The following is a 27,869-nucleotide window of genomic DNA, read 5'->3' on the forward strand; positions in this document are numbered from 1 at the left end:
AGGTATATTTTGACATAGTACCATAACACAAGCTGAGAAAGTTGTCATTCACTCAGTTTTCTGATGACAAATGTTAAGAGTGTTTTCAGAAAATTGCACACAGTCATAATTTTGGGAACTGTTTAGTTTGAGTTGAAAAAATAAACAACATAAAACTGGAGAGTTGTAGTGTGTTAACAGTTCTGTCCATCAACGCTTTCAAATGTTTGGCATACCTGCTCTAAATACCTTGCGGTGCTGCAAGAGTAATTGAAACATAACAGACTTTGGCGATAGACTACAACAGCAGTTTACCGCAGGCAGTATTTATGATTGATGTGTGTTAGGGAGAAGCAAACGTAAACTACTCAGTCAGTTTGACTTTTGAAACATGCCATAAATCCACTAAATCTTCTACAAATAAATCTGTTTAATTCTATAATTAAGGCACATGTTACCAATTCTGGAAATATTTTGACCCAATTTGATTTATGCATATTCCAGTAAGCAACTAATGTCATCATTTCTAAGTAAAAGCTGTTCAGAGTATTCAGCACTTGACCTGCTAAGAGGACCCGCGGGCAAAACAAATATCTGTGGGCCCCTTGTGACTCTCCTCTCCACCCCCACCCGTAGGTCTGCTGTGGTGCATTTGTAGTCACTTTATTGAATAAAAATGATGTTATTAATTATAAACAATGAAAAAAAAAGTGCATCTATGTTGAAATATGTCTTAATTTAAGCTTTATTTAATCAGGCAGTCTGATTGAGATTAAGATATATTTTCCAAGAGAGACCTGAGAACAAGAAACAGATTCAAGAACAGAAACAACAAAACTACACAATGAACGAGGAATTAAAAATGGTAATAAGAATCATAAAAAACAACAGATAATAAAGCTTTATTATCATTTATCTTTATTATTATTCAAAAGGTGCATAGTACTTGAAAACAGTTCTGCCAACAACTGATTGTGCATACAAACAAATTATATTATTAATTATAGGCAATGAAAGACAACAGTGCAAAAAGGTGCATGTATGTTAAAATATGACATTTATTTATATAATCTTTATTTAATCAGTCAGTCTTGTGGAGATTATGATCTCCCAGAGACCTGAGAACAAGAAACATTCAGATTCAAGAACAGAAACAGCAAAACTACACAATTAACATTTACAATAATCATAAAAAACAACAGATAATAAAGCTTAGTTAGAGGGAAGTTTTCAGTTATTTCCATTTAAAAAGGTACATAGTACCTGCCAACATTAGTGCATAGAAACAAATGATGTTATTTATCATTAGCAATGAAAGAAAATGGTACAAAAAGGTGCATCTATGTTATAATATGACAATATTGCTATTACATTTTTAATAAAAAACAATCAAAAGACAGTAAAGTGTAGTATTTGATCAATTAAGAAAAGCATCTGAAGAACAGTTTGGTCTTGAGTGTAGATTTAAAAGAGGCCACTGTTGGTGCATCTTTGATCTCATCTGGAAGTTTGTTCCACAGTTGAGCAGCGTAGCAGCTAAAAGCAGCCTCACCTTGTTTCCTTCTGACCTTGGGTACTACTAATAGATTTTTTCCCAGTGACCTTAGAGGTCTAGTAGGTGTGTACTGCTGAAGCATATCAGAGATCGATTGACAGCACTTAATATTTAGTCTTGTTTGTATGTAAATACTTTCTGACTGTCCCTGAAGGCAGCATATTCCAAGCTTGCCCCTCAGAGCTATGGAAGTTAGTTTTTTCCCACTCCAACTGAACGCGCCTCCGAGGAGCGTCTCTCCGCCCTCTCGCTGCTTTGACGTCACCGTTGTCCGTCTCTCCGCACATGGATGGAGAAGTGTAGAGAGAGTCCTCTCTCCACCGTCAAATCTCCTCTCCCCCCCGCCCTCCTCTCTCTCTCCTCCTCCAGCTATTTGCCAGCCAGCTCCGTCTACAGGCAGCACAGCCTCTCCTCCGTCCTGCTGCTGCGCGGAGTCCCGTCTTCTTCCCTCCGAGGAGCTCCGGATAAGCGAGAGAGAACGGTCGCGTCTCTTTTTATTGGAGGGTGGAAATTAAAGTACCTGTCTTTGCGAGCTTTGTTCTCCAATTTGCCCTTCAAGACATAATGGAGAAAATGGCCAGACCTCTTCCCATAAACCAAACTTTCCTGCCGCCGACTCACGGCGTGCTGAAATCCCTGCTGGAAAACCCGCTGAAGCTGCCTTTCCATCACGATGAAGGTACGTCTTTAGACATGTTGACAGATTAAACGCAGTTACGCACACAGGTGCTAAAAATTCATGTGAGGAGTGACGCCTCTTAACATTCTACGATCTTTGTCGTAAAAGAAACAATGTAATGTTATTAGCAGAGATATGTAAAATAGAATGTTGATGTCTCGGCTGAATGTTTTGTTGACTGACAGGTTGACAAGAAAACTTCAGCTCAAGCTAGTTTAACGCTAGTTTAGTTTTGTATTTATTGTCCAAATTAGCATAATACAGTCCGGTTTGCATGTTGTTGTTGTTATTGTGGCTGCAGCTTGTCTATAACCTTTAAACCCCCTTGTCTTCAATGGGATTAATATTAGTGATACCACAAGCTGTCGATAGAGGGCGTCTTTTCTGTGCTGCAGCTGTTGTGGATGTTTGCATTACACACACATACTGTTTGTGTTGTTGAATGTTTTGAGTGTCAATACATTACCTGAACATGAGTGGAGATTTTAATCTTAAAAGGGTTGGTTCACCCAAATAAAAACATTCTCAATTAGTCATGCAGATGGTTTTATTTGTCTATTTCTTTTTTTAATGGTTTCTGCCACCACCACAATACAATTATTTTAATTGAATTAACTTAATTTAGTTGGTGGAGGTCAGAACATTGAAAAAACAACAGAACAACATGCTTTGACAAACTTTCATTATGGTAGAAAATAGTTTCCAGAGATAATTGAAATTTCCCAATTATTATTATTCTTTCCCTTTGGTTTATTGGTTGAACGGACCATTTTTTAAATCCCAGTCATACATTCTATTTATACCCAATGCAATGACCCCGTGATCCTCCTCGCTGCTATGAAACAATGAAATGACTTTGTGTAAAACATTCCGCAGGATTTGGGAAAGACCAGGAGAAAGAGAAGAAGCTGGACGATGAGAGCAGCACGGGCAGCCACCCGCAGTCGGCCTTCCTGGGTCCGACCCTCTGGGACAAGACGCTGCCCTACGATGGCGACAACTTTCAGCTGGAGTACATGGACCTGGAGGAGTTCCTGTCAGAGAACGGCATCCCCGCCAACACAGCCCAGGGTAACCAGGCCCAGCAGGCAGCGCAGCCGGCCCAGGCCCCACCGCCCGCCCCGCCTGCCACGCCTACACCCACCGTGGTGGACCTCAGCAGCCGCGCCACCACCTCGCTTCACACGGGCATGGCGCCTCAGACTTGCCTCCGCAGCCCCAGCACAGCAGGTAGGAGTCACATGCGGCGGCACCTGATGTGTGCACCTGAAACCTCACCTACACGCAAGAGTGTGACTCAGTGGGTGCACACGTTTGTTCACACAGGGGAGGCTCTAAAAGGCTTTGATGCTCTTTGCTCACCTGCTACACACACACACACACACACACACACACACACACACACACACACACACACACACACACATCCACCGCCAGCCCACAGATGCCAAGAGCGCTCTTGTGGTTCTTGTGGTTTGTGTCTTTTAAGGCATCATCGCCTCTGAGCGCTGATTCATTTCTGTTTCTCATTTAGCTCCTGCTGTTTTAGCTTCACCTAGTTAGAGCTTTTGACCACAGGTTAGATACACACTGACATGCTTAAGCTCTGATTTACAGCCCTGAAACTGGACTTTGGAGTCCCAGAGTACCGCCTAAACTGGCTCAAGGCCAACCGTGTAATTCCCAACGCTCTGATTGTCAGAAAAGGCTCTCTCTGTCTGCACCGACTTTGTCTGCCATGAGTTTTGTGTGCCGTGGTTATAACGGTGTATTGTGAGTTTTTCCTCTGTAAGAGTGGGTTTCAGTATTCATTTTCATTCCCCAGAGCTCCCTGCAGGGTTTGGCGATTACTGATTAAAAGCTGCTTGCGTCAGTCAGCCTTTGTCCCGCAGTGTAGACTCAATGAGATTACATTTTTCATGAATTTTTAAGGCGTTTTTTAAGACGTTATTAAGTGACACTTTCAGGGTCTACATAGAGTCAGATAAATATTATCATTTCATTATGTATGTCTATTGGTTTCCAGTGTTTCAGTGATCAAATGGAGCTTTTAGTAAAGGAGAATCTTATTATTGTAATGAGCTGACATTAAGTAGGCAGGTGGTATTTAGACTGAAGTGTTAAACTGTGAGTTTGTGTGAAGACACAATTTGGGGTTTTCAATTCACCAGAGCGAGTTGAATCATTTAAAGGGCCGAAACCTCACTGTAAAAACATAAACAGAGGACGGTTAGTGTTTAAATAACAAACGTAACACATGTGATCTTCCTGGTAGAAGATGTGATGTTATCTGGCAGACAAACAGTCGGGGTGTTTGGAGCGTGATGGTGTAAATGCTCTGTTTATATGTGTTTTACATGAGAACGCTGAAGAGGTGGACTCCTGATGTAAAGCAACTGGTATTGTTCCACTGAAGAGTGAATGAGTGCCTAATAGAGTGTGTTATTGGACATATATTTAAATCACACCACCTAGAATCAGTTAAATGCAGATTAAACTGCCCGTGCAGTTGTGTATTGATCCCGCTGATGATTAAAGACTCAGTAGTTTGGATGATAACGGAGGATGAATGATTAATCACCGACTGAGCAACAGCTACTCCACCGCTCATTTGTCTTTTAGACTTTTTACTCAAACTAATTAATTGATTATCAAAATAGCTGGCGATTAATTTAATAGTTGACACCTAATCGATTAATCGTTGCAGCTCTAATGAAAGCATCCTGTCCTGCTTGTTTGTTTCTGGAGGGAATCGTACATTAACTTCCCGCGCTGAAGGAGCCACAGGACACAAACAGTCCCATCATAACAGCTGTGTCGGGACCAGTTGTGCCAAATGTTGGCGTGATGTTTGCTGCCTCACAAACGCTTCCTCTCAGTGTGTTATAGTTTAAAGATGAGGAAGGAATAAACCTTGATGAAGTATATTAAACACTGTGTTTACCTTCACTGTAATGTAGTAAATATGTATCATATAACATCAATCTTTGTTTGTAAAAGGGCAAGACAACATTATTTATCACATTAGTGACATTACTTGGCCTTACTCAAAAATTTCAATAAATAAATTCTCTGAATTTCATTCAATTAAAGTGAGAAAAACTACAACAACCAGTCAGCCAGCAGACCAGGCCAGAAAACCAGAATATAATTAAATTGGTCAGACTGTAATTATTAATTAAATGTATTCATAGAGCACATTTAAAATGATGCATGTTGAACGAAGGGGATTCACAGAGGTTTAAATATACAAATAAATAATCAGAATAGAATGTAAAGGCAAATGTAAAAAATAAATAAATAAATATTGTACAGAATATAAACAGAATATTGTGACAAACAATTTACAAGCATAAAAAATAGGTAACCTTGAGCTCAATATCTACTATTATTTTTTTATTAAATTATTAATTGTTTCATCTATAAAAATGTAAAATAAGAATAGTGAATAACAGCTTCCCAGAGCCCAAGGTGATGTCAACAGTCCAAAACCCAAAGTTAATACGTTTTACAAAAATATAAATCGGAGGAAAGCAGCAAATCCTGCAGACTGACGATGTTTAATATATTTACTTAACAATTACTTATAAATTACAAATATTTTATTGAATTTGATGAATACACTAATTGTTTGAGCGCTAGTCATGGGGACTAGTTTATAAGGAAATCAACCTTGAGTGCAGCAAAATTGAGTTATATTTGCAGAAAATTCTTCATTATTTCATGTCTTCTCCTGTAAAACCCCTCTTGGTACTGGGGCTGTGTATTGGCAAGAATCTGGTGATACGATACGTATTACGATACAGAGGTTACAATTCAATATACTGCGATATATTGTGATTTGTTTTTTTTAAATCTGCTTTTAGGAAAATTGTCATATTATAAATAACACACCACCATATGAAATCTGAGTAATGGAAAGTTTACATTTTTTACGCAATCAGTATTTGCATGTATCACAGTACCTGTAACATCCAACATCACAGCACTACTTTGAGAGGGCCCATGCACTGAGAGGGCGCATCTCTTTGCAAATGAAATAAAGTATTGACTGAGTTCATCTTTGCACGTGAACTATTAATTGAAAATCGATTGTATTTTTAAGAATCGATACAGTATCACAAAAAATAATATCGTGACGCTTGATATTTCTGGATATTTTCTTATACCACTACATGAAACTGCGTGTAACATAACTAGATCGAGTTGAGCTGCATCGATTAATCAATTAGTTGTCAACTATTAAATTAATTGCCAACTATTTTTGGTAATCAATTAATTGGTTTGAGTCATTTTTTTAAGAAAAAAATAATAATAATTCTCTGATTCAGCTTCTTAAATGTGAATATTTCCTGGTTTCTTTCCTCCTCTATGACAGTAAACTGAATATCTTTGAGTTGTGGACAAAACAAAGGGCTTTGGGAAACACTGATCGACATTTTTCTCCAATTTCCTGACATTTTATAGACCAAAACAACAATCGATCAATCAAGGAAATAATCGACCGATTAATGGACAATGAAAACAGTCATTAGTTTCAGTCCTAAACGATGTTTTCACTAATATACCTTTATTTTCCTGCAACTAAGAAGGTGTGCAGATGAAGCTAAGATTGATTTATAGATATAAATGGATGCTCCAGCATCTCTACAGGACACTATACTCCAGTGCGTACTTCAGAGTGTGTGTGTGTGTGTGTGTGTGTTTTGGTCTATCTCTGTCTGCATCTTCACATTTACCTCTCACGTGAAGGCGGCTGGGGTTTCCTGCAGCGTGCCGGGCCATGTGACAGACACATGCAGGCGCCGTGTGCAGCACTGAGCTGCAAACAGGAGCTTGTCACGGCATGAACCTCCCTCCCTCCCTCTCTCTCTCTCTCTCTCTTTCACCCTCCCCTCTCCTCTCTCTCTCTCTCTCCCTTCTAACACCCTCCACTTCCCGTCCAGTCTTCCTCTCCCTCCCTCGCCGGGCTCGGCTCCGACACAGCCTGGACTCGGAGCCAAGGCACAAGCTGTACCCTGTAGAGATCACATGGACTCTGGTGTGCTTTTGTCACGTGCGCGCAATGTTGTTCCAGCTCGCCGAGCCTCGTCTCGTCCAACCAGCCACTTCACCTCACCACACCACCCACAACAACAGCCACAATCCCTCTGTGCCTGCTTGTAAGCAATACAGCAGGGCAGCCGATAACGTTGTTATCACAACGAACGAACAAATGAACGGGGCGTGCCGGTGTTTACTCCGTCTGAACGGCCTGTAGACGTCGGTTGAGGGTCTTGTTTCAGGGTCGGTCCAGGAGATGAACCCCTGTGCTCTGTTGGCAGGGGCCAAAGGGGGAAGTCAGATGTAGGAGGGGTCGAAGGGCCTGTTGTGGTGCATTCCAATGTGTTTGTCAAGGAAAGGTGGCTCAGTGAGAATCAGCACATTTTGAGGAGCTAAATGCGGAGTTCATACATAATTTAGTGTGTCAGAGACGGCTGTTGAAGCAGCAAATTACACAAATACTGAAAAGTTGAAATGTGTATCTTTCCCACTGTTGTAGGAGCATATTTGCGTCTGGCCCAGTTCCTTGCAAACTGAGTAGCTTTTTTCTCAGATGTCTTGTCATGTGGTGTGCAGACAGGATCAGCATGCGCTGCATGAGTGACCTGCAGGAATTATTATTATTATTATTATAGAGGAATTGTTTGTTGTGAAAACAACATAAATACGGCAGGGTTTGGTTGATAAATTAATTGTAGGACATGTTAGTATCCTGTCAGGAACCAAACCAACAATGTGTGATTCTCTCAACACTTTCCGACTTCATTCCTACTCTGTCCTCGACAAAAGAAATATCTTAATCGATTAACTACAGCTGCAACGATTAGCTGTCAACTCTTAAATTAATCCCCAACTATTTTGATAATAGATTAATAAATCGACCAATTAATGGACAATGAAAATAATGGTTAGTTGCAGCCCTACACTCCTACCATTTTTGTCGACTAATCGATTGAGTATGTGTGACAGCAGGATGGAGTATGTGGGATTGATTCTAAGTAAACTACAGAGTGTGTGTTCATGGTAATGAAGGAACATGTCACCCAGTGACACAGTGAGGTTCATTGATGTGTTTTTAGTGGAGGTCTATGGCTCAGAGGAAGAGGAGATATCAGGCTTTGATGCACACACAATACTTGTTAGAGGATACATTCATTGTTGGTTTCGGTGTTTGTTGACAATAAGAAAAATATAGAATATCACTTACGTGGTCATGTGAGCCAGTTTGACCTTCTGATGGACGGAGAAAGCAAAAATTGTGAAATTGTTTGGGACTAAAGGGCAAAATATTTGGCACAAACGTCCACTTGGACTAAATGATGAACTGATTAGGTTTTGATGGTCAAAGGGTCAAGGTCACTATGACCTCATAAAACACGATTTGGGCCATAACTCAAAAATACATATGCTAATTATGACGGTTTCACACAAATGTCTAACAGGATAAAATGATGAAGCATGCTGAATAACATATTTCCAAGAAACGTATGAGCACATCTCTGGTGAACACAAGATCTAAAGTAGTGCTGTTGTGTGAGTTGTTGTTCTCATGTTACACGCAGGTCAGAGTTCAGCTCTGTCCCTGCACAGTTTATCACTAACTGTACATTACCGCCCACACAGCTTCACGATAACACTCCCAGAGACTCTGATATGATCATCTAGCGTGACACCGACCTGCAGCCAGCGGTATATACTGTCACATTCAAACCAGTTCCACAGGTATTGAAGTTATTTTAGTTTTCTCACAGCTCTTAGTAGGTCAGCTCAGGACTACCTTTTCCTGGCTTGTTAATTTTAGATGTCCTGTTCAGGAGGAGGGAGGGGACCGTTTTGTGAATCGTCTCCCTCCTCTCCCCTGGAATGTGTCCAACATTAGTCGAGGACATTACAGGTTAATGAACCGGCATGAAACGTCTACTTTTAGCCCATGACCATGCGGCTGTGTTTTAACTCTGCTAATTAGGAGATGAAAATGACTCGTAAAGGTGATTAGGGCGACGCTGGCTATTTCAGGCCTGACAGATTGTTTGAGGCAGCGTCTAGTTTTAGTTAGTAAGTAGCTTGCTCAGTTTCTGAAGGCTGGGAAGAGGTCAGGAACTCTGATGGTAGAAAAATCATTATGTTTGTTGTGTGTAGGGCTATAGGTGTTTAACCTCCATACGGTGAAGCAACTAGTCGATTAAACTATTAGGTGAAACACAGAAACTGTATTTGCAACAATTTTGATTACCGATTATTAGTTATTAAAATAATTACTCAAGCAAAAATACCAACATTCTTCTCAAATGTCAAGATGTAAAGCTTTTTTCCAGGTTTTATAGAGTTTTACTTTAAATTAGGGCTCTCAAAGTTAACACGATAATGCGTTAACGCAAATAAATTTTTAACACCACTAATTTCAATAACGCATTAACGCAAATTGCGATTTTAAATAAACCTCTTAAAAATCCGACGGGCCTGGCCGCTGTGCGATCTTTCAGAGCTTGTAGCGGGCTTTGTTTTAACGCCAGAGTGATAAGAGAATTAAATACTTGACAAATCTCCCTTTTAAGGTACATTTTGAACAGATACAAAATTTGCCATTAATTTGTGGTTAATTGCAATTAACTATGGACAGTCATGCGATTAATCGCGATTAAATATTTTAATCGATTGACAGCTCTAATTTAAATATATTTGTGTTTCAGACTGTTCAGTCAAGCAAAACAAGCTATTTAACACCATCACTATGGGTTCTGGAAACCTTTCACTATTTTTTGACATTTTATAGACCAAACAATTAACCAATAAATCTAGAATAAATAACATCAGATTAATGGATAATAAAAATAAGGATGTTTTTTTGGTACCGTAGAATCCAAAATTGGCACTTAATGTCTGATCACATCCGTTGTCTTGTTTACTTCAGTGCTTAAAGGATAAATTGGTTAGTTGATTGACAGAAAATGAATCAATGACCGTTTTAATAACTTCTCGATATGTTGTTGGCCAAAACAAGTAGGGCTGTACCCTCTTAGTCGATTAGTCGATTAGTTAGACTCTTATTGAGGTAAAGTTTGTGTATGGCACTTCTTGTTATTAAATGAAAAAAGTGTTTTTTTACGGAACACTTGTTGATATGTTTTTAAGTAAAATGTGAAAAAGGTAATGGTTTTGTCTGATTGACGCATATTATCTGAAACATATTGTTCTAGTTGTTTTGTTTTCATCAGGGGATTTTTTCCACATTTCTGCTCAGTTCCATGAGGAGATAATTATCAAGTTTTAATCACAAACACTTTTGTTTTGCTTGATGTGAACGGAGGAATGTGAGTGGCGCTCACTCAGCTGAGTTTTTTCGCGTGTCTGTGATGAAAAAGCCCATCACTTCCTCAGTGTCTCCTGATATACAGACAGCACAGACTTCCTGTTTGCTGCTGATTTGTACCCAGAGCTGAGCAGCTGAATCTGATGGCCCTTTCTCAAATCTGCACTGCAGCCAGAGGCAGTCTGACCCCGTTCACTCTGACTGAAGGTCAGCGGCATTGACTGGCTGTCACAACAAGCTCACTAGTACACAAATGTAGGTCATGATGTTCTAGCTCCCAGCGTAACGGCAGACAATGTCGGCTGCTTTCACTCATATTCCCTGTTGTTGTATGGTGCGGTGGGAATGCAGGTGTGGTTCGTATGTCAAAACAAAATGTACTAATGTAATAAATCACAGAGAGATTTTTCCATTTGGGCTCGGCAAATGAACTGAATCACCCCTCCGCCGGTCGGCACGCAGCTTCAGATCAATTAGAAGAAGCTTTGAGCAACAGAAAGATAGGCGTGAACGCATGCAGGGGCTCACTGAGGAGTTTAAAGACGCTGAAGCTGCTGGTTTGAGATCAGCTGACAGGAGCTGCAGACTTTAACATTTTGAACCCGTGTTTTTTAAAAGCTTGTGTGATAGCACCACCTGCTGGTTAAATGAGGCAAAACACTTCACATTCAATGTTTTTTCTTGAAAACTAGTCACCTGTTCTCTTGCTTTACATCTGCGTCGACACTCAGGCTTATACCAGCTCTGAATGGATCAGCCCTTGAACGCACAAACATGTGAGCTCAGGGAAGAAAGGCAGCATTCAGCTCCCTCCTGAGAGGCCTCCTGCTCAGCACAAGAGGCTCTCTTCAGTTTACCGCTCCTCCTGTGTCCTCTGTCCAGCTTTAACAGCTTCACATAAAAGAGCTGCTGAGGAGGACGTTGCATAACCAATTACCCCCCAAAAGAAGTGCCACCTTGACCTTTACTGGTGCCATTAGAGTCAAAATCAGAGTGGGGTCCTGCTGACTTCTCTAAAGGTTTTCAATACACCCTCTGTTCAGGAGAATAGGTTCTTTGCACTAACTGGCAGCTAATGTGTGTTCTTTTTTGTTGCCCTCCTGCAGCCCTGCCCTCAGCCCGAGACACCCCCAGCCCCATCGACCCAGAGTCCATCCAGGTGCCCATGGCCTACGAGCCCGACCCGCAGGACCTGGCTCTGTCCAGCGTGCCCGGCCAGGAAATGTTCGACCCCAGGAAACGCAAGTTCTCCGCCGAGGAGCTGAAGCCGCAGCCCATGATCAAGAAAGCCCGCAAGATCTTCATCCCCGAAGACCTGAAGGTGAGCTGCTGCTGCTCCGTCTCTGTCTGTCAGAGTCAACTGGGGGGGGGGTTAGATGACCCACATGTTGGGGCCTGTTGTTATGTAAGCAGGTTAAACCCTGAGGGGAGGAAGCCCATGGACTGAACAAGCTGCTTCGTCAAACGTTTCGTTTTTGTGTTGTTTATTCGTCACGCCCCCGGTCTGTGAAGGCCTTTTAGATGCTGCTTTACACCTTTTACAAGATTAAAATTCAGCGGAGTGAATGCTTGAAAAGTTATTTTCACATTTCAAATTCCTAAAGACCGTAAATATACTGGAGGAAGAAAATCTTTCTTTACAGCAGCTTGAGTCCAAACACGGTTATTTAATTCATGTTGCGCTGTATTTAGCAGGAATTGCGAGTGTGTCTTCAGGTTCAGATGAATCATGTTCTGTGACGTGCTGCAGCAGCAATGAAACAACATAATTACCTTTTTATTTTTAGATTAAGCTCCCAGCTTTTCATCAGAGGGTCTGTGGGTTGGAGTCTGCTGTGTAACAGTGAACGTATTTAGCGGTGATCATAATCTAAAGTGACAGCGTGGGGGTCAGCAGAGCTTCACGTCGTGAAGAGGAGGCATTCATCATGGGAATTATTAGACCTCAGGACCGAGCATCAGACTCAGGGTTCGATGAGGGAGAACAAATTAAAGAAACTGTGGAGGACTGTATTTATCTTTATAAACACTCCTTCTGTTTGTTGTTGCTCCAGTGCTGACCCGTTTGCTCTTTGCTCTCCAGGATGACAGGTACTGGGCCCGGCGCAGAAAGAACAACGTGGCAGCCAAGAGGTCACGGGACGCCCGGCGGCTGAAGGAGAACCAGATCGCCATCCGGGCCAGCTTTCTGGAGAAGGAGAACCACGCTCTCCGCATGGAGGTAGCAGATATAAGGAAGGAGCTGGGTCGCTGCAAGAACGTTGTGGCGAAATACGAGGCCCGACACGGGCCCCTGTGAAACCCCAAAACCACCACACCCACCCTACTCCCACAACCCACCTCTCCTCCAGTTTGAAGGACAATGTGTCTCTTTTGGTGGCACTGCCCCCTCTTCCTCCTCCTCCTCCTCCTCCTCAACCAACACACACCTGTATGATTCTGGTATTATAACTGTCATTTTGATTCTATCATAAGCTTCAATTTGTCTGTTCCTTCTTTTATTTTCTGTACACATTGTTCGACTAAATATATATACATAGATACATATATGTATTTACACACGCATACTTCCCACTTTAACGTACTGTGAGGAGTTATGAGCCAATCCACCAGCTGAGTCCCCCCACCCCGCCGCTACCTTCCACTTTAGAGAAATGATGCCATGCTGTTTGTTGTTCACTTTCATACCAATTTTATACGTGAGATCAGGACTAAAAAACTGTTTCCTGTTTCCCTTTTTTCTTCTTCTTCTTCTTCTTCTGTGTTTATAACATGTGACGTGTCCGAGAGCCTGCGTTCACCCCACACAATCTTGTGTAAGAGTTTGTTTTTTCTCCCATCAGCAACATTATCTTCTTTTTGAAACTCTTTTTTCTTTGTTGTATTTTTAGTTGTTTAACCTCCAAACACAACTCCAGCTTCTCTAACTCGCTTTTTTTAACGTTCAGATAGCACATAAAAAAAGTTTTTCCTGTGCAATCGTGGCGTTTTTTGTTTTTTTTCTTCATGACCCGGACACTGAGCAATAATTCCTGTCCAGAACTAAACTGACATGACTACCTACATGTTCTTCACCCCCCTCCCGCCCCCCCTCCACCACCACATCGCATTTTAACTAACTTTATATATAACCTCTGCACTAATGCGTGTCTCACAATCTGATCCGGTGCAATGTTTCCACTCTCAAAAAATTTCCTCCGCCTCATATTTATCAACCTTTTATTTCTCAGATGGAAAGATTGTTGTTGTTTTTTTTTTATAAATATATATATATGTATTCTGTTGATATAATTGTTAGTATTAATACTACTTGTCGTTTAGCCTCCTCCTTATTTTTCAGATTCAAGCATGATTTTCTTTCACGGAAACGAAAAGCTATTTTTCTTTCTTTTTTTTGCAAAAGTTGTTGATAATTATTTTCTGCTTCTGTTAAACTTAGCATGATTTAAATATGAGTGTTTTTATTTTAGAAATCAATACAGATGTCTGTAGTGTCTCATTGTAGCTCTATGTCTGTCCTCTTTTTTTTTTTAAAGATGGCTGAATGAATGTAAAAGATGTTGACAAAAAAAACAACGTTGGATGGTGTTGTCCAATACTGTGGTTAACCCAATCAATTTGTTTACTGCAGACCAAACGATTCACAACAGAGATGATATATTGGTTACAAGAGATATGTTTATATAAACCTATTCTATAAGTTGTTCTTTTTGTACAGTATTTTTCCTATACATTACTGAACTATGTATTTTAAAAAGCACAACAGATCCAGAATATTATTAAAGAATACAAATATATAACTCAAAGACAAATGCATATAGTGGTATTTTGATATTCTATATTCGCTAGGATGTGGTAGTTTTACAGAGATTTGTGGATATTCAGCAGCACCCAAACCTCCTGGGCATTATTATTACCATTATCACTATGAATATTATTATTATTATGACAACACTCCTGCTTGTGTTGGCGCCACCTTTAGGCTCCCATATCATATAAATCCCATTGAACTCTGAGGAAGAAGTCCAGAAGAGAGAATGTACAGTTAGGCACTTTTTAAAATCCATCAAATCCGACAAGAAAACGAACGTTTGATCATCATATTTAATGTTGTGAACTTCCCCCGACATTTGAGTCGTCCACACTTTTCTTTCTTACAATGGTGAATATTCTTAATTTTTCAAGGCTTTTTATTTTTAAACCGCGCAGCTTGTGAGTCGTTACTTTCTAATCTGATTTGACGGGTTGAAGTTACTATGAAGGAAGGGAAATCTATAGCTGGTTACTGCTCTGTGTGTGATTGGTTCCTTCAGTAAATGCAGTTTAGCGTGTCCCTGAACCTGAGTGATGGACACTGGGAAGCTTTCTTTATTTTTTCTTAAATGAAGGTTTTTACGGTGGAGTTTCCCCCAAAACGTTAGTTGTGTTGTAGTGTAGAGCTGCATGCTGCTTTTTGCCAATCAGTCCAAGACAAGGATGCGATGATTCATGTTTTTGAGGGCTGATATTGACATTTCTGATTTTGTATGGAAGTCCAGGGCTGCAAATATTAAAATGAAATCCTCCAAAGAAATTGTTTGACATTTTGGGATATTTTTATTCTATTATTCGCTATGTTGCTGACTGTTGACTGTGCTGATGAGAAGATTATAACCATTCTCATGTGCATTAGGGGTGTCACGATATACCGGTATTGATGATAACCGTGATATTTAGAAATGAAATAATAATAATACACATTTGATAATATTGTGCAAATAATACAGCACCTCTTAAATCATTTTATATATACAGTTATGGTTACATACACCTCCCTACACTCATATTTTGAGTGTAATTCATTTACCAAAAAAGAGACAAAACACACAATAAACTAAGTTAAAGATGAATTTGACCTATAGCATTGTTATCTTGTTTTTTTGTTTTTTTTCTTCTACAGATTTTCTATAGATGTTTTTATAATATCGTTATCGTGAATTCTTTTGGCCACGATAATCGTGTAAAAAAATCTGATATCGTGACAGCCCTAGTTTGTATTAATATGAAGTTACAGTTAGCAGCCGATTAGCTTAGCTTAGCACAAAGACTTTAACCGGAGGGAAACTGCTCCGACAGATTTTTCAAAAGAGGTATAATAAAAAGAAAATATATGTTTTTATTTATCAGAAATAAGCTAAAATCAGGACAAATCAAATGTAAAAACATGGTTTGTGATTTAATCTTCAGTTTGTTTGTTTTTTTTATTTCACATCTAATGTTAGACTAAAAAAAGAACATACTTTTTGACATATATTATACACACATAAACAGCAAATTAAATTTAAATTTGAGCAAATAACTTTAATAGTGACATCCCTGGACTTCCATATTTTTGTGCCGACACCTTTGAATTTTGAGGCATCAGTATTTGGTTCTTTTCAGGGTGAATTTAAAAACCTTACAACCCAAATGAAGGCCAATATCGGCCCAATAAAACTGGTCAGATCCCAGTCCAGACTTGGTTGAACATTATTGATCTAATCCAAAGGTGTGTGCGAGATGGAAAATGGTTCTTTTCTAACCAACAAACTATCGTCTTAGTGTTCTTGCGCACAGACGAGTGTGAGCAGGGTTCGTAGAGACGACTGGAACGATGCCACCTGAATCTGTGGAGCATCTTTTTAAGAAATCTTATAGAAATATATATATGAATATATAGGAACAAGCCAATAATTAATCCATGTGTATCCCAAAAGTACCTCACTGTCGAGTGATTTCACTACCTCACTCACCCAGAAACGTTAACCATAATTCTGAGTCTATTCCAGTGCCTTGAATACACTGACTGTTCCCCAGTCTCTCAGCAATGTAATCTTCTAATCACAGCACCAATCAGATAGCTTCAGATCTGCACTAAAGGGCTTCTTAGTGCATCAAAAAAATCTATATATTATATACACCGACAAACTCTGTTCATTTCTTATTTTGGACATTGCAACAGACTTGTAACCATTGTATTCATGGCAACACCAACGGACTGTTTCAGAGTGTATAAAAATGCAACACAGAGGTGTATTCGGTCTTGATTGTCATGGAATGGATGCATGACATTTTATGTGTGCTTTTCAGCCCTTAGCCTCTCCGTCTCTCTGTAATTTGTAGTGTCTATAATAAAAATCCCAATTCTTTTCCGCCATGTGTCATTTCTCTGCTCATCCATGCAGGTTTTTTATAAATTACAACATGATGGAAAGCCTAATTATCATGTGTCCATAGCACCGTGTATTATTCAAACTTGGCAGTATTCTAATCTAGTTTCAGATATTTCATAATCTAAATGGAGACATTTTGCAAATTTGTGACTTTGTTTCATATAGGCAACCTTTTTGTACGGTGTCTTTGTGAATTTGAGTAGGTTTTGGTAAATAAAATAGAGATCTGTACTATAAAATAACAAGACAGTATTTAAAAAAAAAGTATAATTTTGATATTTAAATCAAAACCTGGGTAATAATTTGGCGATGGCACTGAAACATTTTAGGGCTTGTATCCACTGAATTGTGTCTCTAGCACTAAATATTAAAAACTGCCAAATACTGAACATTGGCATTAAATACTTAGTCTGGTTTACTTCTAATTTGATCAGTTATTTACTGATTTATTTTAGATTATTCATGTTAAGTTGTTGAAAACAGAAACGTTCAAGACAATTTAATAAAGGTTCAAATAAAACTTTTGCAGACCTCCAAACTAAAAGGATCAGGGGGATTTTTCCACCGTAAAATATCCCTCTGAAATACTGTTTGAGTCTGAAAGTGAGATGAGGATGCCGGATGCCTTCTAGTCAATGTTTCCATCATCAGTGAATGATTTCAGCCCTTTAAATAATATATCCGAAGATTTTCATTTGAATAAATGTCTGTTATCTATCGCCGAATGAGGTAACACAGTGACTGAGCCTACAGCCCACTGATGGAAGCCCTTACATTTGCAGTATTACAAACTGGGTAAACTGGCTAATTGATTGACATCTTCCTGAGTCTCCTGTTAGCTGTGTTGCACCCGTAAGGGCGGGACAAATTACACCTTTAACCCTTCTTATTGGTAGATGAAGATTTGTGACCTCATCATAGCTCCACCAACTGGAATAGAATAGAATAATTCTATAGAATAATAGAATTCCAATAGAATAACTGGAAACACCTGTGTGAGTGTTCTTTAATGTGGGCAAGAAATTAAATATAAGACCATTCATGAACAGATGTGTTTGAGTTGTCTGGCTTATTTTGGTTTTAAAAAATGGGTTTTGTATAGAAATGTAATAACATTTGTTTTGGTATCTGTAGTGAAAGTCAGATATTGTATTGGCGCTGGTATTGAAAGAAGTTTACCTTTATTGGGCTCTAATCATCGGTGTAGCAGCCACAATACATTTAGACAAGAAGCCTCTTTGAATGTTTTTTATCTCCTTTTTTTTTATCAACTTCACACGCCCGCTCCCTTCACTACTGACTTTACGGATTCCTCCCATCCATTCTTTGGACTTTTTGACATACTTTTTGGTGTCTCCTGTTTTTGTCAGTTTTAGAGCCGGGCTGTGACAAAATTATCTGTCCAAATGTCTTTTAAAATCCTGTCCGAAACGGTGCACAAAGGTTCTAGTTTCTTCTTTGTCCCTGCAGGAAATGATTGTATCTGATGATGAGTGCCCACTGACAAAAAACTGACAGTGAATGCAAACAGAATTTATAAAGAATGAGGCTCTTGTCTGGAGAATTATCACTTTTTTATTGTCACATTAGAAAGGTGATATCCAGTATAGTGGAGGAGCATTCATGTATATATGCAGCAGCACCATTAACAGCCAATGGAACAGACAAGAAGCAGCAGTTTTGTTTCCCCCTGCAAAAGGCCAGGATCATGTTATCAACGGAACAAACGACAGAATATACAAACATTACAAAACACAGTGGTTAAGGAAGTCATTTTTTTTTCAACGAGAGCCACAAGTTAAGAGATACGCAATCATTCAGTTCCAAACATCACTAAGAGGATCACATGTTAGGAGCCATGAAGCAAATTTACAAAAACCAACAGCAGGAGACAAAAACATGAACATGAGTTTTTTTTCCACGGATCAGAACACAGACAGGAAACAGTTTGTCCTAGTGGTGCAAATCAAAAAACAGAGAGAGAGAATCAGTGGAAATGTAATACTGGACTACAGTACAACGGTCGTGCAAAACACACTCTACAGCACACTGTTCACATTAATAAGAAAGTGGAAAAAGTTCTCTCGTCGTGTTACCTGAACTGATTTTCTCTCATCGTTTTGGCTCATTTAACAAAATCCCACCATCGACCCTGAAATGCTGTTAATCGCCTTTCTTACAGCAGCCCGCCAGCAGGGGGCGCTAAATGCTTACAGGAGAAACTGGATCCCTGAAAACAGAGGACTGCATTTGGATACTGGTCCGAAAAATACATGCATTGGTCACAAGAGTGTGTGATGTGGATCACATGGGTTTACAATGTAAATCACTGTAAGAAGAAAATGGGGAAACAAATGACCAAACTCCCGTTGAGTTTTTTCTTGTCATTTCTTTCCTTCCTAACCGACTTGGAAACACTTCAAATCTTTGTTAACTACTGACGAGGGCTGGGTATAAAGCCTCAGTACGTTTTCGTACAGAGTATGAAACGTTGGCATCAAATATCTGGTCCGATTTGTACTTCTTCTTTGATCAGATAGTTCCTGATTTAAATCTAATTTTCTCCAAAGTTCTTGTATAACTGTTTACGTTTAAGATCTTTGGTTTTCTTTTAAATTGTTTTTTGTAGAGATATGTGTTTATATTTCTCAAAAAGCAAAGTATCGAAAAAAGTATAAATGTGGTATTGATACCCAGCCCCTGCTGCTGATAAGAGCTGATTTTTAGCACCTCACTCAATATCCCCAGTGTTCGGAATGGATGAAATGCCACGTTTTGACACCCAAAATGACCCCTATGTGGAATGTGACTCACTTCAAGTGATACAAAAAGACTCCTATCAAATTTCTCAAAGACTCATGAATGTGCCAGGGTTCATTGTAAAAAGTCTAAATTCCCTCCCCTCGCTGTCGTTTGTTTTTTTCTTAGACTGAAATCGTACAAAACAGCTTAGAAAGTAGCTTTTTGCTCGTTATGGAGACGCTGAAAAAAATCTGTTCTCCGCGTTAGAAAACGGTAAACAATTCACGGTTTCGTAAACTTTTTACGGCTGTCGTCGTTGCAGCTTCAGCGGGCAGTTGAGGGAGTCCGTGTGCAGCTCACACGGTGGAAGGTGGAGAACTGGCGTCCAGCACCCCCGGCTGTGGTCACGACTGGAGGAGGGCGTCTGCGCTGGGGGTCTTGTAGAGGTATTTCCAGATGGCGTAGTAGTGCACGGCCGCGGCCAGCGCCACGAACACGTGCCAGATGGCGTGGGCGAAGGGGATGACGCCGTCGCTCTTGAAGAAGAACACGCCGAGGCAGTAGATGAGTCCGCCGCAGGCCAGCTCCTGAAGGCCCTCTGTGTTGCTCTGCAGAACGCACAAAACAAGGAAAGGAAATAAATGAGCGGGTTGAGTGTGTTCACATGGTTACAAAAATAGACTTGAAAGGTTTTACTACAACCCTTCCTTTACTTAAAACTATGTTTCATTTATTCTGCTGGGAAGTGGTGTTAAACAGTGTGTAAGTTAATACTGTATAGAAATAATGTGTATTAAAGAGAGCGGAGGAGTCAGTTTGATTCCCTCTAAGGATGTGCAATAAATCAATTTCTGTGTAAAGTAAATGCCAAATGAGTAGAGCGTTAACATTAGAACATATCGTGGTGGGATATAAAAGTGATATATTCAATGAGACCACAAGAGGGCAGCAGAAACTAAAGAGATTTAAATGTTGAAGCTTGTTTATCACAGAGTACAATTCCTTCAAAACCCTCATAGAACCAATATTTACACTTTGCAAAACCCCAAAAATGTTACAGATTTAGAGCCACGATGACAGTTTTTACATGCGTAGATCACTTTCTGATATGGATCCCAAAAGTTTATTAATAAAACTGATGAATTAAAGTAATCTTCATTCTGCTGCGAAACAAGAGGAGGAAGTAAAACACATTTTTCAAAAATATTACCATTGATGTCACGACTGACGCGGGGAAAAATCCCATCATCAAGTAGAAGGCCAGCTCAACAACTTTATACCTGTAAAGACAAAACAACAAGTTCACCGACCTGATCAGTGTGATGCAAATTCAAGCAAATTTCAGACACGAGCAACAGAGAGGAGGGAGGAGTTGTTTACCAAAACTGGAGAGCAACAAATCTTTATGGAAGTTTGAAAAAAAATATTTGATATTATCTGTTAAGCCTGAGCCAAAAATATATATTCTCTATTTTGAGGACTTTTTCCTTTCACTGGCTGCCAAATCATGTTGTGATAACCTCGTGCTCGGGCCAACGCTCAGGGTGTTAACACTCAGTCAGTAAGGGCTCAAGATAAAACTTGCCTGTCTTAAAACTTCCACTTATCTACTGATTCAAAGCAGACCAGAACTTCACATATGACTTTAGACTAAACCTCACATACAATCTAAGAGGTGTGCCACAAATTAGAGCTTTTTAAAAGAGTAGTTTGGTAGACCACACCAATTTTCTAATAATGTTTATTTTTGTATTTCCGTTGTAAATCTTTTTAAAGCTATTTGCTTTGCTTTATTCCTTTTGGTGCTGTTGTAGCTTCTTGGTTATAGGACTGCAACTAACTTTGTTTTTTCATTATGGATTAATCTGTCGATTATTCTCTCAATTAATCAATTTATCGTTTTGATCTATAAAATGCCAGAAAATAGTGAAAATATAACCAATATTCCAAAAACCCATAGATACTAAATTTAAGGGCAAAAACATTGTTTTACATGCTCTGGTCATTTTTTACATTTTTGGCTATTTTGCTTCCATAACATGTCTTCTTTCAGACTAGTGGAAAGAAAACATCCAAAATACACATTTAGGTGTGTATTTCACTACTTTTGTCTATTTTGTGTCTGTAGATTTCTCCTAAATTCACCAAAAGTGAGCATTAGATAATGCCTCATTGAATACGAGTGAAATGTGAAAATCCAATGTTCACATTTCTGTTCTGTAAATTAATGCAAATTAGCACATATTTGATAAGATAATTCCTCATTTGCTTTTAAACATACATTTTCAGAAAACTTGTAATATAAAGGAGTTAAGAAAAGTAGCAAATATTCACATCGGAGGAGCTGGAACCTGTGAATTTTTTGGCAATTTCTCTTGAAAAGTGATTCATCGTTATTTTATTTTGTTTACTAAAATGTCTAAAACATCAAACAACAAAAATTATGTTTAAAATATGTTTCATTGGATTGTCTGATGATCATTTTTACATATGTTTTGCTGCAGTTACAAGATAGTCAAGATTCACTGACAGTTCCCAACAGATGTAGAATTGTCTAAAGCGTCTAAATTCCCAATATCACATACAAACTCACTTTTCATGATAGTTAAAGACATAAATGGTTCCAGCAGCAGCCATGAGCCACACAAACCAGCGCATGTGTGCTGCTAGAGGGCCGAGTTCACGCAGGTTCAACCTGAGGAGATACGAGAAAACAAAACAACATCTATATGAGGCCTCCGTTTATGACTTCAGACCCTCTGAGTGTTTACTGTCCTCTGTGTGACGCTCACCAAGGCGTGTAGGAGGCAGCAATGAAGAAGTAGATGACCACTCTGTCACACATGTGGAAACACTGTTCCATATTCCTGAAACAAACAAACAGGTGATTTGATTAGTCAAGGTCACAGATGCAAAGCAGGAACATTATTTGCATGGTCTTACAGGATGTGATATCATGTTTACATAGAAGAGTCAATCTAAAATAAGCTTTTTGACTTGACATCATAAGAAAAGCACGGGTTGTTAATACTGTGTTGGTGCTGTGTTCTTTGATCAAATAGTTCCTGATTTAAACAAAATATCTGCCAACTTTGGAATGCATTTAATTTATTTTTTGTATGTCTGCTTTGGTTTAGACAACATTTAACATTTGGGAAATTGATTTTCTTTTGTGCGTTTGTACAAGGTACTTTGGCACTAATGTACAAAAGGTTATCAGTAAAAAGTCCAATATCATGAATGTGTGATAAAGCACTGCTTCTAACAACATTTAAACCAAAGTGAAAACACATAATCATTGTAGGAAACAGCAGAAATAAGCAAAAAGTGTTATTTTTCTCCACGGGGTTTCAGCCGCATGAAAGACCAAAAATATAGCAACAAATTATGACTTCATTCAATGAAGGCAGGAGGCAATAAAACAGAAAAGGTTTCACATGACACCACAGCAACAGCATGCCAAAAGCACAACACAGCCAAGATGAAAATATCTTGTCAATGTGTTTTGTTGTTGTTGTTATTCTCCGATGGGACACCGACTTCCAAAACTCTAAATTACAGATCACCATTGATTTTACTCTGAATATTACAAAAGGAATGATTTTGTCCCTCGCTCTTTTGTCTGTGTCCTCCTGCCTTATATGTGGGTTTTTTTACGACCGGTACATATCGGTCTTAGTTCTCTGCCAACATGGCGGATCGTCATGGCGCTGCTCCTCACCTCATGTGGCTCTTCTTCCAGGTGATGATATGAAACACAGTGGAGACCAGGAAGAGGGCGCACAGGCCCATGCCGTACACCCAGGCAGTGATGCGCTCCCAGCCGTTGTCCGACATACGATGCAGCAACGCCATGCCCACGACGGCCGGCACGATGAGGAACTGCAGAGATGAAATGACAGCATTAAAACGATGTACAGATATTGTTAGAGCGATCATGAGGTTGAGCAACTCTGAATTTGAGATGAAGTCATTAACATGATTAATTCACTCACTGCATGGGTGTAGCAGTTTGCAGCATGCTCATAGCAGGTGGGCTGGTAGCGGCAGTTAGCAGAGGCCCGTCTGTTCATAAACCTGAAACACACGGAAACAAACAAAACAACAAATAAACAACTATGGAAGGAGAACTAACCTCTATTAACATTTCGTCCTGGTACATTGCCCTAACCAAACACAAAACAAAGGTCTCCCGCAGAACTAATCAGGTCAGCAAAATAACTGGTTCACTCCTCTATCTGAACTGTACGGCCGCTACAAAGTCCCACTGGCACGGAAAAACATCTGCAAAAAAACTTTTATCCCCTCAGCGATCATCACCCTGAATAAGTTAAAATAAGCTCTGTACCCTGACCAGTTTGCCCTGTTCTTATCAACCATAATTTTAGTCCTATTTTACGTATGTGAGTGTTTTTTCAAATGTGTTTTAATGTGCACTGTTTGTTTGATGTGAGCCCACTCAAAGAAGAATTCCTGTTGCTTTTTAACACCAAATATCCGCTGCTGCTGTTGTAGATTACAATTTACAGTCTTTAACGCATATTGCTAGATTATAATTTACAGTCTGTAAGGCACATTTTTTGGTAATATTGTACATATTATCTGTCACTTTATGTAGATACAGTATATGTACACATCTGTTGCTGTAAATTTAAATCGTACTCTGTGTACGTACAGTATACAGACATCTTCACATGTACATACTGTACATAATCATCCAGTCCATGTATATCCATTCAGTATTTATTTTTTTGTACTATTTGTATTGTTTACAACTTCCAGCACACTTGACTGGGATATAGATGTTTTATTTTTATTATTGTATATTTATTTTATTGTTGGTCATTGTTGTCCCTAGCTGTTATTTATGTTCTGTGTAAGTACGCTGAGAGAGCTGCATAAAGTCAAATTCCATATGTATATATATATATATATATATATATATATATATATATATATATATATATACACACACATGGCAAAATAAACCTGAATCTGATTTGAACCTGTTTGAGATATTATGACCTCACCCAAACAATAATACATTTTATAATATAATGTCAATAGCATTTTATACTTTATAATTACTCTTGTGTTGACAGACTATATTAAATGCATTTCACATATAACAGGTTCTTGTACCTCTTATACTGGTTAAGTTTAAATTTCTCATTTAATTCTGTGGTTTGGGTGATTTACTTAACAAACTTAAACTTCCAAAATTTCCCAGAGCCAAAGATGACATCTTAAAGGGGACATATCATGCTCATCTTCAGGTTCATGTTTGTATTTCGGGTTTCTACTAGAACATGTTTATATGCTTTAATGTTAAAAAAACACATTATTTTTCTCTTACTGTCTGTCTGAACATACCTGTATTTACCCTCTGTCTGAAACACTCCGTTTTAGCGCATTTCAACAGAATGGCGATAGAAATTACATTGCTAGGCAACAGTTTGGGTCCAAGTTTACATCCTGTCAGCTGATGTCATTCACATACACTGCAACAGGAAATAAACTTGGGACACATTTATAATGTTTACGTTTAAAACTGCGAAATGGTCTAAATATTGTAGATTTGTGACATCACAAAAGGGAACAGAAATCCTAACGGCTTGTTTCAAATGCAGAGTTTCTGAATACGGGCTGTGTGTATTTCTCCATGAATTGAATGATACTTTCACAGTATTTATATATCACTTAAACCTGCTTTATAATATAAAAGACATGTAAATCTCACTTTTTACAATATGGGACCTTTAAAGTGTCTTGTTGTGTCCAGCTAGTCAAAAAAGCCCCAAAGATACTCAATTTATAGTGACATTATAAACAGAGAAAGGCAACAAATCACCTCATATCTGATAAACTGGAACCAAAGTATGAGCTGCACTTAAATGATAAATTACTTTATAACAATTATTATTATTATTATTATTATTAATTTCCTATCAGGGTCTCGTTGATTACTACCTAGTTAATTCAATATTTTTCTGTGATCAAATCATTATCATTAAAACTGCATTAATTTGAGATTATTTTGTTCGTATGCTATAACATTACAGTAGCTACACAGCTTTAACTTTAATTACCATGTTACACCACCTGAAAGGAAAACATGTTAATGCTAACAAATAATAATAATATCAGCAATCTTTGGATCACAGCCCCAAAACATTAATTAATTCTGTGTTTTGGGGATTTAGTTAATAAACTTCCAAAGATGACATCTTAAAGTGTCTTTGTTTTGTCCAGCTAGTCAAAAAAAAAAAAAGATACTAAATTTATAGTGACATTAAAAAAAGAGAAAGGCAACAAGTCATCTCATATCTGAGAAGCTGGAACCAAAGTATGAGCTGCACTTTGCATGATAAATGACTTTATAAATATTATTATTATGAATTTCCTATCAGGACCTGGTTAATTCAATCATTTTCTGTGATCAGATCATTATCATTAAAACTGCATTAATTTGACATATTTGTGTTCATAAGCTATAACATTACAGTAGCTACACAGAGACTGTAACTACCATGTTACACCCAATACATCCCTGATACACCCAATACATCCCTGATACACCCAATACATCCCTGATACACCACCTGAAAGGAACACGTTTTGCAGCAGTCTTTGGCTCACAGCCTCAAAACATCATCATAACAGTGAGATATCTGGATTTCACAAACCTCTGAAAGCTGTTCACGCTCTTCATTTCAGTGCCTTATTCACCACAGGAAGCAAAAAGGTTAAAAAATCAGCAAATAAAACAATAAAGTGTCCTGACAGCAGCAGAACCGGAAGGCCTAGCATTAGCTAGTCTGCTAACATGATGCTACTCATTAACTTTCTCTACAGCAGCAGCTACAAGGCACCGGCAGCATCAGTACTCCTACTACAAAAGGCACCATTTTAGTCGTTTTCTTAATACCATTCTGTAACAAATACTGGCTTAGAGCCTCTTCTTTAAGCTTGTAATATCCATGAGCACCAGCAGCAGCCAGGACAAACCGAAAAGACCCCAGAAAAGAAGCGAGAAGCCGGTCGATGAGAAACTCCCCCGCTGAGCTGCTGAGCTCAACTGAACATCTCTTTTTGTGTCTCGCCGCCCAACCAGTGGTGAGATGTTGAGTGACGGCGGTGAGAGCCAATCAGCTGCGAGACTGCTTGCAAATTAGCCAATCAGCGGCGAGACTGCTTGCAAATTAGCCAATCAGCTGCGAGACTGCCGGTGAATTAGCCAATCAGATGTTAGGTAGGCGGTGTCCTGTAGAGTAGCGTGATAGTCTGGATAATCATGCAAATTATTATGAGGATGTTTGAGATCTTGTAGATACATGTAGATACATAAATAAATAAAACAGAGAAAATACAAGGAAATGTTTTACATTATTTTTCTTCATCTCTATGACTTTTCTTTGTGTTGTTTTTTGGGATGTTCAGTGTGACTGTATCTGCATGTTTAAGACTTTTTTCCACCTCCCACTTTAAATGTTATGTCATTTACCAAAAGGAAAATAAGAAAACAGATGCCATAACACTGACATAATGTTCTAAGTGCAAAACTGCTAGTAGGGTGTAGTGTTGTCACTAATAGATAGATAGATAGATAGATAGAAAGATAGATAGTAACTTTATTGATCCCGAGGGAAATTCAAGTTTCCAGCATCACAGTTCCATAATGCAAAACATGTTAGTAAAAAGGCAGTAAAAAAAGTTAGTTGTGCAAAGTACAAAAGTACAAAACAAAATATACCAGATATAAAAATACAAGGAGATGAAGAAAACTGTTAAAACTGAATATAGTGCAGGGAACAGCTGTGATACACGACTATTTAAAAAGTTAATATAGTGCAGAAGAGACTGTTAAAAATGAGTATAGTGCAGGGTAACTCCAGTAGCTTAGTCTATGAAAGTGCACTGTGTGCATTATTATCAGTTTGATGGCTTGATAATGCAAATTATGAGAGATTGAGGATGTTTGTGAGAAACGTACAAATAAACATGTAGATAAATAAACAGAGAAATACAAGGAAATGTTTTAGTTTTCTATCATTTCCTTCATCTCTTTGTCTTTTCTTTGTGTTGTAGGGAGTGGTTTCTGTTTGTGTGACTGTATTTGCATGTTAAAGACTTTTTTCCACCGCCCACTTTAAGTGTCATGTCATGTGTACAAAGCATTCCTTTACCAAAAGGAAAACAAGAAAACTGATGCAATAACAAATAAAACTGACATAATGTTCTAAGTGCAAAACTGCCAGTACTACTTTCTATGACACCCTTTATAAAGGGCGTATAGTTGTCAATAATGCATTTAATAGTGGTTTAAAAAAAAGATTTATCACTACTGCTATATAGATCAATCATACATTT

The 27,869-nt window shown here is 38.7% G+C and overlaps 3 protein-coding genes across 3 annotated transcripts in view; 2 read left to right on the forward strand and 1 right to left on the reverse strand.

Moving 5' to 3' along the window:
• The window catches only part of LOC141780562 (shisa family member 6), a 234,115-nt gene that overhangs the window by 197,268 nt on the left and 8,978 nt on the right, over positions 1-27,869 (forward strand). The gene's annotated exons all lie outside the window — the stretch shown is intronic.
• hlfa (HLF transcription factor, PAR bZIP family member a) lies at positions 1,802-14,372 on the forward strand. The gene is given in 5 exon segments (XM_074655832.1): positions 1,802-2,094; positions 2,097-2,213; positions 3,090-3,443; positions 11,673-11,887; positions 12,650-14,372. Coding segments are annotated over 5 exon segments (1,173 nt in total). The 5' UTR covers positions 1,802-1,823; the 3' UTR covers positions 12,866-14,372.
• mmd (monocyte to macrophage differentiation-associated) lies at positions 18,310-26,579 on the reverse strand. Its single transcript, XM_074655833.1, has 7 exons — positions 26,186-26,579; positions 23,495-23,576; positions 23,221-23,381; positions 22,292-22,366; positions 22,093-22,194; positions 20,710-20,779; positions 18,310-20,107 (listed from the first exon to the last, which is right to left on the reverse strand). The coding sequence occupies exons 1-7, from the start codon at positions 26,209-26,211 to the stop codon at positions 19,904-19,906; spliced, it is 720 nt and encodes a 239-aa protein (XP_074511934.1). The 5' UTR covers positions 26,212-26,579; the 3' UTR covers positions 18,310-19,903.

Source organism: Sebastes fasciatus, chromosome 13 (genome assembly GCF_043250625.1).
Source record: "Sebastes fasciatus isolate fSebFas1 chromosome 13, fSebFas1.pri, whole genome shotgun sequence".
In the NCBI taxonomy this organism is placed as follows: Eukaryota; Metazoa; Chordata; class Actinopteri; order Perciformes; family Sebastidae; genus Sebastes; species Sebastes fasciatus.